Here is a 12,365-nt window from a genome sequence, read left to right on the forward strand (position 1 = left end):
ATGTAACTTGGTGTATACAGGCTAAAGCTGCACCTAAACACTAACACATGAACATTCACCTTGTGCAACAATAGTACTGCAAAAATGATATAGTGTCATTATCTGTTAAATAATTCCTCATACCCCTTTGTGCTGTTATGTATTCATGGTGGTTTGTGATATTGATTATCCTGCAGCCGTGCTGATAGAGAGAGACAGAGATGAAAAACCCTTGAACAGTGGCGACAGAGGCCTCTATGATGGGCCATGATGCTTCTCATTGATCCCTGTTGGTTTACTGTTGAGAGACAGTCATTCTCTCTTAGACACCAAGGAGATGGTAGAGTCTTTTTTTGCGCACTGTGGGGGGAAAAAAAAGATAATCTTGTGTGTCATTTAAGGTTAAAAGTGTTAGTAGTATTTGAGGGCATCACAAAAATAGTAGACATTTGCTCATGCGCATGTAAGTTTTGAGTGGTTCAGGCTTATTTCAAATGCTATTCCTCCAAGCAGGAATCTAAGAGTATCAGAATGAGTGGAGGAGGAGGAGCAGGATTGATCACTCAGCCTACCTAGATCAGGAAATGAATTAATGACCTTGGTTAAAGTCATCCATCCCTTTGACAGGCACAGGGAGTCAACTCTCTCTCTCTAAAAAAGGTATATCTTATTCTCTGTCAGCACTCGTTTTCCATTAAATCTCCATTCAGTTGGATTTTACCACTGGGACAAAAATCAAATGTTGATGTTTATTATTTATTTATTTATTATAGACTTACAAATGTGTTTGTGCTGATGTGTAATATGAATATTTGTTGTTATATGTTTCATTAAAAGGTTAAAAATGTGAATTAACTGTATGACTCAAACACAAGTGGGCGAGGTTATTTCAACTGAAATAACCTTCAGTGTGCTGTTTCAGTGGAAGCACTTTTCATCAATTACTGAAAGGTAGTACTCTGAAGACATAAACTGACTCCACTGCAATTTTTTTTTTTTTTTTTACAATTTATTGCGTCAGTGGACTACCCATTGTCCTTATGAGCCTGTGACCAGTCAATCACTGCTGGGTCAGCAAGGGTCCCCAGCTGTCCAGATGACGTAGTGTTGGCTACTAAATAACCCACCATATGGGCTGACGAGCATGTTGGTACATGAAGTCCCACAGTTACAAATATCGAAATTCGCTGAATGAAAATTTGGATGCAGCAGCATTTCCGGAAGTATTCTGTGTGGCTTATGAGTCAAACAGTAGTTGTCACTCTAATCAGTTTTCCATATAAATAAACAGGGATTTGAACGCACGTTAGGCTCGCGAAAGAAACTACAAATCCCAGTGTGCCTGAAGTGGAAAAACAATTCACCCCCACGATTTGCTACGTTCAAATTTCCTTCTCCTTCTTGGGTTTTACCTCCTTGCATGAGAGTTGTAGATAAGACTTGTCGTACATTTGCGCGCCTGGTTTAAAATAACGACAAAGAAGACGAAAAGAGGGTGAATGTTATTTGTTTTTACATTTTAGAGCTCAAAAAGCGTAGTTGTAGATGACTTAGGTGACATATGACATGACATATATGACATATAAGAACACATAAAAGAATGGTTAAGTCATTGTCGGTAATATCGCCGATGAATACATTTATGGACCAAATTCATTTACGTATTCATCACGTTTTACATCTTTTTTCTTATTTCACGAATTGACGTAATCAAAATTGGACAGTTCTCCAGCGTGTTTCCACTTTGTTGATATCCCGAACCCCGAATTCCACTATTTCCGACAGTCCTTTAAGGCACCGCTTTGCCCACCACCAGCAGCAGCCATCCGCATCAAACAGATTTCATTCACTGAGTGGCCGCTCCGTAGAGAACAACAGGCTACCTCCCTCTGTCCTGTGTGAGTATTACAGCCTTCTACACCTCCAGCCTTTCCTAGAAGTTAAGTCAAATAATATTTGTCGCCGTTTTACTCGAGGCCCGAGACTTATCGTAGCTTAATTTAAGAAACGTCTCGTGTTAAAACGGGGTTTTATTTCTTTTCAAAGTAATGCCTGAGACGTTTGTGGACAGCGTGGTCTTTTGTTCTCTTCGTATATTTCTCGTTTTGACAAAGGAAAGCTAGGTGTTATTTTGCCTTACCCGCTGCGACAATCTGACAACCATACAGCTGTTTGTTCATGTAGCTTATTTTGATGGAATATTTTTCTTGTGTGTAGCAATTTAGCGATATGAAGCTACCAGTTTAAACCAGTGTGGACATATTACGGGAATGCCAGAGGTGAAAAAAGGGTTAGATGTTGCAGGAATATATATGTATCCACTTTGAAAGTGGCAACCATTCTTGATAATTGCTAATGTTTTCATTTCGTGTTTTTATCTTCTTTCTAGGATGCTGCACAGCTATGGGACAAAGGAAACAAACAAACCTATGAATCAAGGTTGCTATCTAACAAAGAGCCATAAACTCAGCATCAACATGGGATTCTAAATTATGGGAACACTGTAAAGACAGCTCCCTTTGTTATTATTTACAGTTTTTCTACCCTCCTAGGCTATTTATTGTAAACAAATCACTTCATAGATAGTATTCTGAAGTGTTTAGCTAAGGAAGGTGATGTTCTTGTGTATTCAGTCGAGATATCATTGTTTAGTGGATTACAAGGATATTTTAGCCCTGATGTTGTGCTGTGATAGAGGCTTCTTGTGACAGAGCAGCGCTGCTGTAAATAGAAATGTGGAATAAAACATGCACATAACTAGAGGGGCTCAGTCAGCTCCAGTCTTACTGGCAGGGCAGAGTCTTTGCTCCAGCATCCAGCCCTGCAGCAGCTCCACTGTGTCCTCATGTGGCACTAGTCACTGACTGACTTGTCAGCACAGCCAGGAGCCGACTGAAGCTGAAAGTCCAGCTGCGCCATGACTTCGTCGGACAATGATGAAACGGGGAGTGACCTGTCCGAGTCCCTGGAGATCCGTGAGCTCCAGGACCAGTACACGGACCCAGAGAACTGCTTCAAGTCCAAAAGCTTGCCCATCCTGAATGGGCCATGCCAGCCGGATCGCAAGGTTGCGGAGTCTCGGCTTGTCAGCACTGCCCACACATGCGTGGCCGTGAACGAGAGCAGCGAGCTCCAGCCAAAAACCCCGGACTCGAGCCAAGCGGAGTCCCCCTCCTCCAGGACAGACTTTTCCCCCTCTGCCTCCAGCATGGTGGGGCTCAGCAGCTCTCTGCCCGTGGAGGGTCACAGGGCTGCAGGCTCTGGAGGCAAAAAACTTGGTTTCTCTCTCACCCGCCTTATCCACATCCCAGCCAGGAAGTATGTGCGGGTCATCCTGAGGGACTCGCGCTGCTTCCTGTTCTGCATGTGCTACTTGACCTTCATTCAGTCCCTGATGGTTTCGGGCTACCTGAGCAGCGTTATCACCACCATTGAGAAGCGTTACAGCCTGCGCAGCTCAGAGTCCGGCCTGCTGGTCAGCTGTTTCGACATTGGCAGCTTGTTGGTGGTGGTCTTCATCTCCTACTTTGGCGGCAGAGGTCAGAGGCCACGCTGGCTGGCTGTGGGTGGTGTGATCATCGCTGTAGGGGCAGCATTGTTTTCCCTGCCCCACTTCATCTCACCACCCTACCAGATCCAGGAGATGAACTCATCAGCGGGTCACGAAGGCCTCTGTCAGACCGGCAACGGCAGTGGGCGCGAGCTCGACGTTGCATCGTGCCCTCGCGACCAGGAGGGCAATGAGCACAACCTATATGTGGCTCTGTTCATCTGCGCCCAGATACTTGTCGGCATGGGGTCAACGCCAATCTACACCCTGGGGCCCACCTACCTGGATGACAATGTGAAGAAAGAAAACGCATCTCTCTATCTGGGTAAGACAACCTGAATTTACCAGTAACTGAACAGGATGTTAGATTAATGGTATGTGTAAATGCTGTAGTTGGAGAGAATAAATTCCAGCTCCATCTTGTATTAAATTTAATTTTCCTTGCTTATGATTGACATTTACAAAAGTGAAGGAATTATGTTCCAAGACAAAGCAATTAAGTGGTTTTACACAAGCTAGGCTTGCTGAATTTATTTGAATAAATACAGACAACAGCCTGCATGTCAGACTTGAGTAATTCCACCAGTCTTGCCCCGCAGTGCAAACTGTGCGAGACTGGTGTGTGACTGGAGGGATGCAGAGCTCTTGGGTTACACAGTTAGTGATCTCTAACACAATTAGTCAGATTATCCCATTATACAATTATCAATTAGCTGATTTCATTTCCAGTATAAATGGACTGGATGTTTACGTTTGATAAATTTAGAAAACAGCTTTTAACTGGTTTGGTTTGGTTGAGTTGACCTCAGGAGGGTTATGTGCATGTATGTATACCCACAGGGTTCAACAATGCACTCATGCCACCCCCCAACCCTGTGTCCTTTTGATTTAATCTCACCAGCATGCAACCCCTGCACTGCACTGCTGAGGTAAATACAGAGACTGCAAAGTCAACCTTGGGCCAGGAGTACATGAGAGAGGAGTGTGGGGCGAGAAGCAGAACTGGGTTGCGTATGATTAATGGTCCAGGATTGTCTGGGTGTGTGTGTGTGTGTGTGTGAGTGTTTGTGCACAAAATACTGCTGTGTCCTCAGGCTTTGTGTGTGTGTGCGTGCTTACATGGCTGGCAGCAGCAAAGCAACATGCTCTCATGTTAAGCCAGGATAGACAGGATTCTAATGTTAGCAGATTGTTTTCTATACTCCCGTGTTGCTGCATTCTTCTTTAAATCATTCGGACATTTCCCCAACATCACAGATATCCTGTAATTTATCTGGCATGCTGGGACTTTGCCGGCTTTAATAGTTTTGCTCCGAATGATTGGCTGTACATACATACCGCATACTCCACATAGCTCATAGGGCATATCATGGTCGCAGAAATAATCCCTCTGTCTGTCTGTTCACTTTAGTTGGGTTACTGGGACATGGGGCACCCCTCAATCTGGTGCAGTGTCTCACACAGATGGTTGCTGTCCCACTGACCTTTGTGTGTGGCTCCACCAAAAGATTATGATCTATTTATGATTTATTCTTTTGATTAACATGTTCAGTATAGAAAACAGAAGACAGTGAAAAACATCAGAAGCTCAAATTGCTTCTATTGTCTGACCAAATTTACAGTAACCATTTCAGATGCTGCAACCATTGAATGTTTGTAGTTTTGCCTGATAAATGACTTAAATTGTATTGTGGTCAATTAATTTTCTCTTTAACTGACTAATTATTTTAGTGTGTGCATCATCTGCATGTATATACACCTGGCTTTGTCTGTCTTTTTTTTGTCTGTGTACATCTGCATGAGGAGGAAAGCTTGCGCTCTGTTGCACAAAAAACAACAGTGAGGTGGTCGCACAGTGATAGCTGCCGCGCTGACACCAGTCCTTCATCACAACATTGCACAGCCTATGGAGCATATTCGCTAGTCGAGTCCTCTTGCTGCTTGCTCTGCTGCCCTCGAGACCCAGTATTGATCAGATCCCTGCGTCATGGGGAGCCAATGCAGCATAGCTATTGAGCCGGCCAGGAAAACAAGGGGGAAAACAACCTCAACAGCAACTTGCTCTGCCCTCACCTTGGCGAGGTACGCCAGAGCGAATGCATCAGGGCTCGGCGAGTCGTCGCCTTTCACAGATATCCATCAAAAGCAGCACTTGCTCCAGTGACCTTGATGGCTATTTTCAGAGGGGACTCACAGAGGGGATAATCTGTTTCGTTCCAGCAAAGCATTGTTTGGGAAAACAGAGACATGTTCTGACATGTCAGAGTGAGCAGATAAGTGGGGAAAAATGTCTGTGATTTGTGTTTCAGATATTCCCTCACAATAACCATGGTAACTGAGCTTCAGTTTTATTTTTCAGGTGTTTTGAGTACGTTTCTGACAAGTACAACTTTTCTTTGAGAAGTTTAAGAAATACAAAAAAAATCTGTGATTTTCTGCCTGCAAACAGGAAGAATGGGAGCTAGCACTAATGAACCCTGCTCACCCAGAAACCCTCAAACCCATTTCCATGTTTTCCCAATGTAATTTTGTTAAGATATAGGCTACCCATATCTTGGGGAGACTTCCCCCAGACTTTCCTTGTGGTGGTTTTTTTCCCCCCTCAAACCCATTAATGTAAACCCCATCTCAATTTGCACTGGCTCAGAGGGGAGGAGTGGCCCGTTTTTCTAGGACAATGGGGTTTACACTGAGGGGTACTTCTGGCGCCCTTGGAGAGAGAGAGGACAAGTGTGTGAGAGAGTGTGTGTCGTTTTTGTCGGGATGTTATCACATGCATACACAGTAGGGCATTCCCTCTGACCCGTCACCCCATTTCCCAGCTCTGGCCCCACGTCACTATGGTAATGTAACAGGCACGGCATCTGAACTTTACCTCTTGTGCTCTAGTTTGTGAGCAAATTGTGAGAAATCTGTGTACAGCTCACTTAGCTTTGCAGATCTCTTTTTAGGATTTAGGATTTCTAGTTTTCACAGTGATCCTCCTCATAAGAACTGGTGGCTCGAGCCTCAAAGTGGCAACGGGGCGCACATTTTTCCACCTCCTTCCTCAGGCTTTTCTCTCTTTCTGCTCTGACAGATTTACAACATACCATTCTTGGTGTTACTATGGTGAACATTTGTCCGTGCCCTTCTCTGAGGAACCACTCCATCTTGTGTGAAGGTGGCTCGTTGCCTTAGATGAGGTTTCTGTCCTTGGGTCAGCCAGCAGTTCTTAGTAAAAGATAAACTGAAAACAAACTTATCTGAAACACTGTGCAGCTTGTGTACTCGTTTTGTTGTCTCCATTTTGTTGTCTAACAATCTGTCACATTTTCCATCTGATTTGGCAACACAATGACCCACACATCTAAATGATCAATAATCTAGATGCTCCTCATTGATTTATTAATCCATTCCAAACTTTGGACAGCGGCTGTGACCTCGGGTTATGGGAGGGGGGCAGGTTTTTTTTCTCTTTTGTTGCACTGGTGCCCTTTGTGATTTACAAGCTAATGATGCTGAGAAGCTGTTATTGATGTGGGATGAATAGAGAGGTCAGGTCTGATTAGATTGCTGTCTGCATGCGTACATTACCTTTCAGAGGAGATGTATAAATGTAGCTTGTGGCAAAAATACATCTGAAATATCCACTGTTATTAGAACCCTTTGTTTATGCACTGTTGTTCTTTTATAACCTTTTTATTGTCTAGACTTTCCAGCCTCTTTGCATGCAAAGATGCCACCCTCTCTACATGCAGGATAAGGTTAATTGATTCCTCCTGGTCAACACAGTCTCACTCCCTCTGCATTAACTAGTTTCCAATGCAGATCACTCTGAAACTAACATGCGAGTGTGTGTTATTTGTGCTTGTGCATTATTTATGTTTTACGAGACGCTCATGAAAAACCAAGGGCTTCAGATGCAGCCGCTGCTTGACACACTGGGACTGTAGACGAGCGGCTGTGTATTTAATAGGGGAAAAAGAGGTGGTGCTCAGTTTAGGAAGAGCTGAGCTTTAACACCCACGGGGACAGTCTGAACACTGGTCCTGTCTGCACTCTCTGATACACACTCACATGCTCGCATTAGCACAAGGGGTGTGTTCTGTGCTCTCTCCTCTGACAAATTTAGAAAGAACAGTTGCTCTCAGTCTCTCTCCTACCGTTTTTTTTCTGTGTGTTCCCTGAAGATTAGTTTAGAGTCAAACATCAATGTTTTTATTTTTTGTGATTTGGGATTATCAGCAGAGGCCCCGGCACGACCCCCTCTGTGCTCACTCAGTCAATTTCATTAAATAGTGTGTCCTGTTCTGCTCAGCAGCAGCCAAAGCAAATGCAGATTGTGCACACACAGAAGCAAACACACACGTCCCTAGAGACCCCCCCCCACTTCTCTCTCTACCCCTCCAGGCTGACAGATCACATTTCAGGGATTGGTTAGGGTACACGTTTGGCCCCGTCAGAGGCTGGCACTCACATAGAAAGAAGGCTGGTCCTGTTTCATCACTGTCCCCTTGGCTTATTCTCATGGAGGTTTTAAATATCGCTGCCCCCTCTGCCGCTACACGGTCCTGTTGGCCACACAGGCCCTCAGGGTTACTCAGCAGCAGGTGACCTTTTTAGCTGCAGACTGCGGGGCTGCCAGTTCTGACTACTGCTACTACTATGACTCCCCCGTGAACCGCTGGCCCCTCTGAGGCAGATCCTGTGCCGCAGATTACTCTGTCTGTGCTTTAAAATCTTTTACTGTTGTTCTCTCCAACAACCCGCATCTCTTACAGCTTACGTCTTAAATCTGTCTGCAGGAAGAATAGGAGTGATGGAATAAGGCAGAAAAAGTTGAGATAAGTGTGAGAGTCCGTTTGTTTCCAGAGGCAGGGGTCTTAACTGCAGCAACTGCAGTGTAGTCATCGCTCAGCCTCATTGGCCCGTGACTAGTGGCTATTTTTCAGTGTTGTGGCTGGGTTGTTTTGACAGTGTGGGAAGGTTCCTGGGGAAATGCCACAAGAGGTTTTTGTGATAGCAGGAATGCTGAGAAACCTTTTGTTTTCAGCCATGCTGGGGAAAAAAATGGACATTATTTCTTTGTTCTTGGTGGCTCTTTGGTCCATGTTGTTCCACCAAATCCTCCTTGATCCCTGGCTCTTTTTTGGCACGGGTTAAAATTAAATAATATCCCAAAAATAGCTTTGAAGTGGTTTAATTGTTACAGCATAGAAACAGTGCAGAGTGTTCTCATACTTTTTAGGGACATTGACACACATCGGTTTGGAAAACAAAATTTAATTCAGAATTTCAGAGTACTTAACTGTACAGCTGGGTGGTTTATGTGTTTGACCAGATGTTATATAGTAACTGTAAAGAGCTCAAGGCTGCAGACACCTCTAGCCCTACCCATGAAGCCATAAATTTTAATTACTGAACATCTTAGGGGATTGTATGATCACCTAAACAGCATCTGTCTGCCTCCTTCATAAATAAACCTGATTCACACCTAATTGATAACACATCTTAATGTGACATCTGAACTCGCAAATAGCATCCTATTTTTTTCTTGTCTGTCTGGATGGATAGCTTTAATATTGCTAATATCTCCCCTGAGCTGCTACATCTAATTCTTCTTTGACAGTGTTTTACAGCTTCACTTGAGTTGTCCTTTGCCTTTTCACCTCAGCTGCCTGAAACTGCTCAAAAACCTGCAGCCTCTCTGTTTACATTTCTCTGATTAAGCTCATCAGCATTGTGAATAGAAACATGCCCTTCCTTTGCCTGTTGCGTCGAGTCAGGAAATGAGTTGTTGTCAGTAATTACCAGATGTTAATCTGTTGCCAGTGGTACAGTATGTTCTGAGATGGCTATCAGGGCAAAGGGTACTGCTGCTATTTGGTACTGTATTCCCAAAAAAGCCAGAAACTTGGACTGAGATGCCTTGGGCTTGGACATATCTGATCTAAGTCAGCTCACAAGGGATCAACTAGTTACATATACTGAACAGAGACGACCTGTACAACCACGTCAAGCTGAATTACTTTTTCTTTTCTTCCTCTGGGGCATCTTATCTGCTCTTCTCAGTCTGCCCTCCATGTTGATTCAGCCTTTAGGAGTGTTGTTTTGCTTGAGAGATGGAAAAAAAAATCCTCCATTCTAGTGTTATGCCCTCAGAGCAGTGGACTGGCTGTTGTTCTCCTTGACCCCTGTGTTGCAAAGATGGAGAATGAGGGAGGGAAGGCTGCTGGAGGGAGAAGTGTTAATGGGATTTACATAAGTGTAAGAACATGGGGGACACAAAAGATCTGAGGTATTTGGAAAAAAGGTCTATAGTGGTATTGTTCAAAAATACGAGGATAGTGTCAACAGATCTCTTCTCCATATGGGTATATGAACAGATTTTGCTCACTAGAGCAACATTGGAGAGAAAATTAGAGCCTTTTCTTTATAATATATGCTTCATTTATTAACATTTTCTACACTGGGTGTCCTTTGTTACGCTGACTTTTTTTCTTAGATCTGTGTTTGTCCTCTTCTGACCTTCAGCTGTTGTTCTACTGTGCTGGCTGAACATAGCAGACCCATCTGTGTTCATCCTACTCCGAGGGAGATGGATGGCACTAAACGTTTCCTGACCTCACCCGGCGGGATCACTCGCACACTCGCAGACACATACGGACGTGCTGAAAAATAATGCACTAAGACCAAAAAATGCAGTCTGACAGGCGTACAGACCAGAGCGAATTTCACTGTGCACAATCGTCTGTCTGTCACAGTGGCTCTGCCAGGCTCTGTTATGCCACTAAATGTAGCGTTAAGCTGGTTGTGTATTATATAACGCAGGCTAATAGGCTAAGATGTAACTGCGATATAGCTCACTGGAGTGTTGTGACAAGAGTCATTTGCAGATGTTTGCTCTTTGTGGAAAGTTTGGGAGAAAATACCATCTGATAGTTTATTAGAAGTACACAGTAGGATTTATTTAATAGCTGGTACTTGCTGATTTTTCCAGGCTTTTGTTCCTGTGTGTTTTACATTTTGGGGGCCTAGTTGTCGGTAGATGATCCAGAGTGTGAATGGGGAGAGAGCAGCTGTTGAGAGCTGGGTGCTTTCACAAGCGGTGTGTGTGTGCATCTTGGGAAATGGGGGTGGGTGAGGTTTGGGGCTTCGGGGGATGGTGTTGCTGGGAGTGTGAGCGTCAAGTGTCAAGGCGGAGCTTTTGCTTTTGCAAAACGTACGTTTGGTTTTCCTGCAAGTGCACAGTGGTATTTGAACATCTGTGCCTGTGTGTGTGTGTGTGTGTGTGTGTGTGTGTGTGTGTGTGTGTGTGAGAGAGAGAGAGAGAGAGAGAGAGAGAGAGAGAGACTGCAGAGGAGTCTGACCCATCAACGTCAAGACTGGCTTCATACACTCCCTGTCAGTGTGTAGGAGGCACCGCTGCAGCAGAACAGTGTGCCGAGTCCTTTTCTTACCTTCATTAACGCCAAACGGTATGAATGAAAGCAGGGCTGTGCTATGCAGTCACTCCATCTGCTGTGCGTTCTGCCACAGTAATTATATTTACATGAACAGTAATCAAAACATTTCAGATTAACAGTTAAGATCACATAAGCTCAGCTATATATATGTATTCTTTCATCCTTTTATCCTTCAAGATGCTAGTAAATCCAATATACTTATTGTTGGCAAGGATGTGGATCTCACACAGGACACTAATTTGCAAAATACACATGCAGGCATAAAGAACAGCGATGATTAAAGTTGCCTTGAAATTCTGCGCAATCTCAGACACATTGTTATTCTTTCTTGAGGGCAAGGTATGAGCTAATGTAGATTATTATAAACGGTGCTTTGTGTATGAAGAAGACTTTTACCATGTTTTTGGACGAACTCTGAAGATTTGGAATCTGCATTCTTTCTTGTTTATTTTACTCTTGAGGAGTAGCTGGTGCAGGGATTGGACAGAAGAGGATGTTAAGTGGATTCTGATGAATCGGCCAAATTCTTGGCATTGGTTGAAGATGGCATTGGTGGGGGATGGGTGGGGGGGTGCTGCTTTAGCACCATGAACCAGATTGCTGTGCCATGTCTGTCAGTGAGAAAGGGCTGAAAAGCTGCAGGTGCAAGCTTGTGGCGAACTAAAACCTAAGCCCCTGTACCCACTGCTCTAATGGATTCACACACACACACACACATATCCCCCAAGTATAATGTGGTTAGACCCCCATCCCCAGATGCCTCATTCATGGCCACTCATCAGCTGAAAGATTATCTGCCGCCCTCTCAGATGCTGCAAGAATATCTATGCATAGACAAACACAGAGTGTGTTTTTGCAAGCACACTGCTATTATATGAGTGTATCTTGGAAAGATTTGGAGGAGCATATTGGCTGGATGATGTGCACTTTCAGTGAAGTTGAGAATGAAGCAAGCATAGGCCTAGAAACTGCATATATTTTTGCCAACTGATGCCCAGTCTTCCTCCCAACAATGACTCATGCTATTCGACAAAGCTATAGAGCCACAACATGGTAAATTTTCACCCAGGAAGACCTTTATAAACCTTAACTGCACCTTTTAATCTCACAAAACTGATGACTAATCCGAACATAGAATAGCAATCTGTTGATTTAACAGCTCAACTAGAAAGTGGGGGAAAATGTCAAGCTCAACAGTGGGTTCTCTGTCCCTTCTTTTGCCCTGCCTGTGCAACATGTTCTGTATATTTCCAAGGTACATACTGACCTGTACTTGACTCCATTTTACCCCTACAAGAGGAGCTTTCATTGCCAGAAATTTGAAATTGGCCTTTTCAGTTATCCATCACAGGCAGTTAATGCTATTGTGTATTTGTTCAAATTATGTG

The 12,365-nt window shown here is 43.9% G+C and overlaps 1 protein-coding gene across 1 annotated transcript in view; it reads left to right on the forward strand.

Moving 5' to 3' along the window:
* Nucleotides 1-1,582: 1,582 nt before the first annotated feature.
* Nucleotides 1,583-12,365, forward strand: part of LOC108881803 (solute carrier organic anion transporter family member 5A1) — a 41,932-nt gene continuing 31,149 nt past the window's right edge. Inside the window, exons 1-2 of the mRNA XM_018673973.2 lie at nucleotides 1,583-1,877; nucleotides 2,369-3,854. Of these exons, the coding sequence (XP_018529489.1) occupies nucleotides 2,897-3,854 (958 nt within the window). The 5' untranslated portion in view covers nucleotides 1,583-1,877; nucleotides 2,369-2,896. The remainder of the gene's footprint in view (nucleotides 1,878-2,368; nucleotides 3,855-12,365) is intronic.

The sequence above is a fragment of the Lates calcarifer genome, linkage group LG24 (assembly GCF_001640805.2).
Source record: "Lates calcarifer isolate ASB-BC8 linkage group LG24, TLL_Latcal_v3, whole genome shotgun sequence".
NCBI lineage: Eukaryota > Metazoa > Chordata > Actinopteri > Centropomidae > Lates > Lates calcarifer.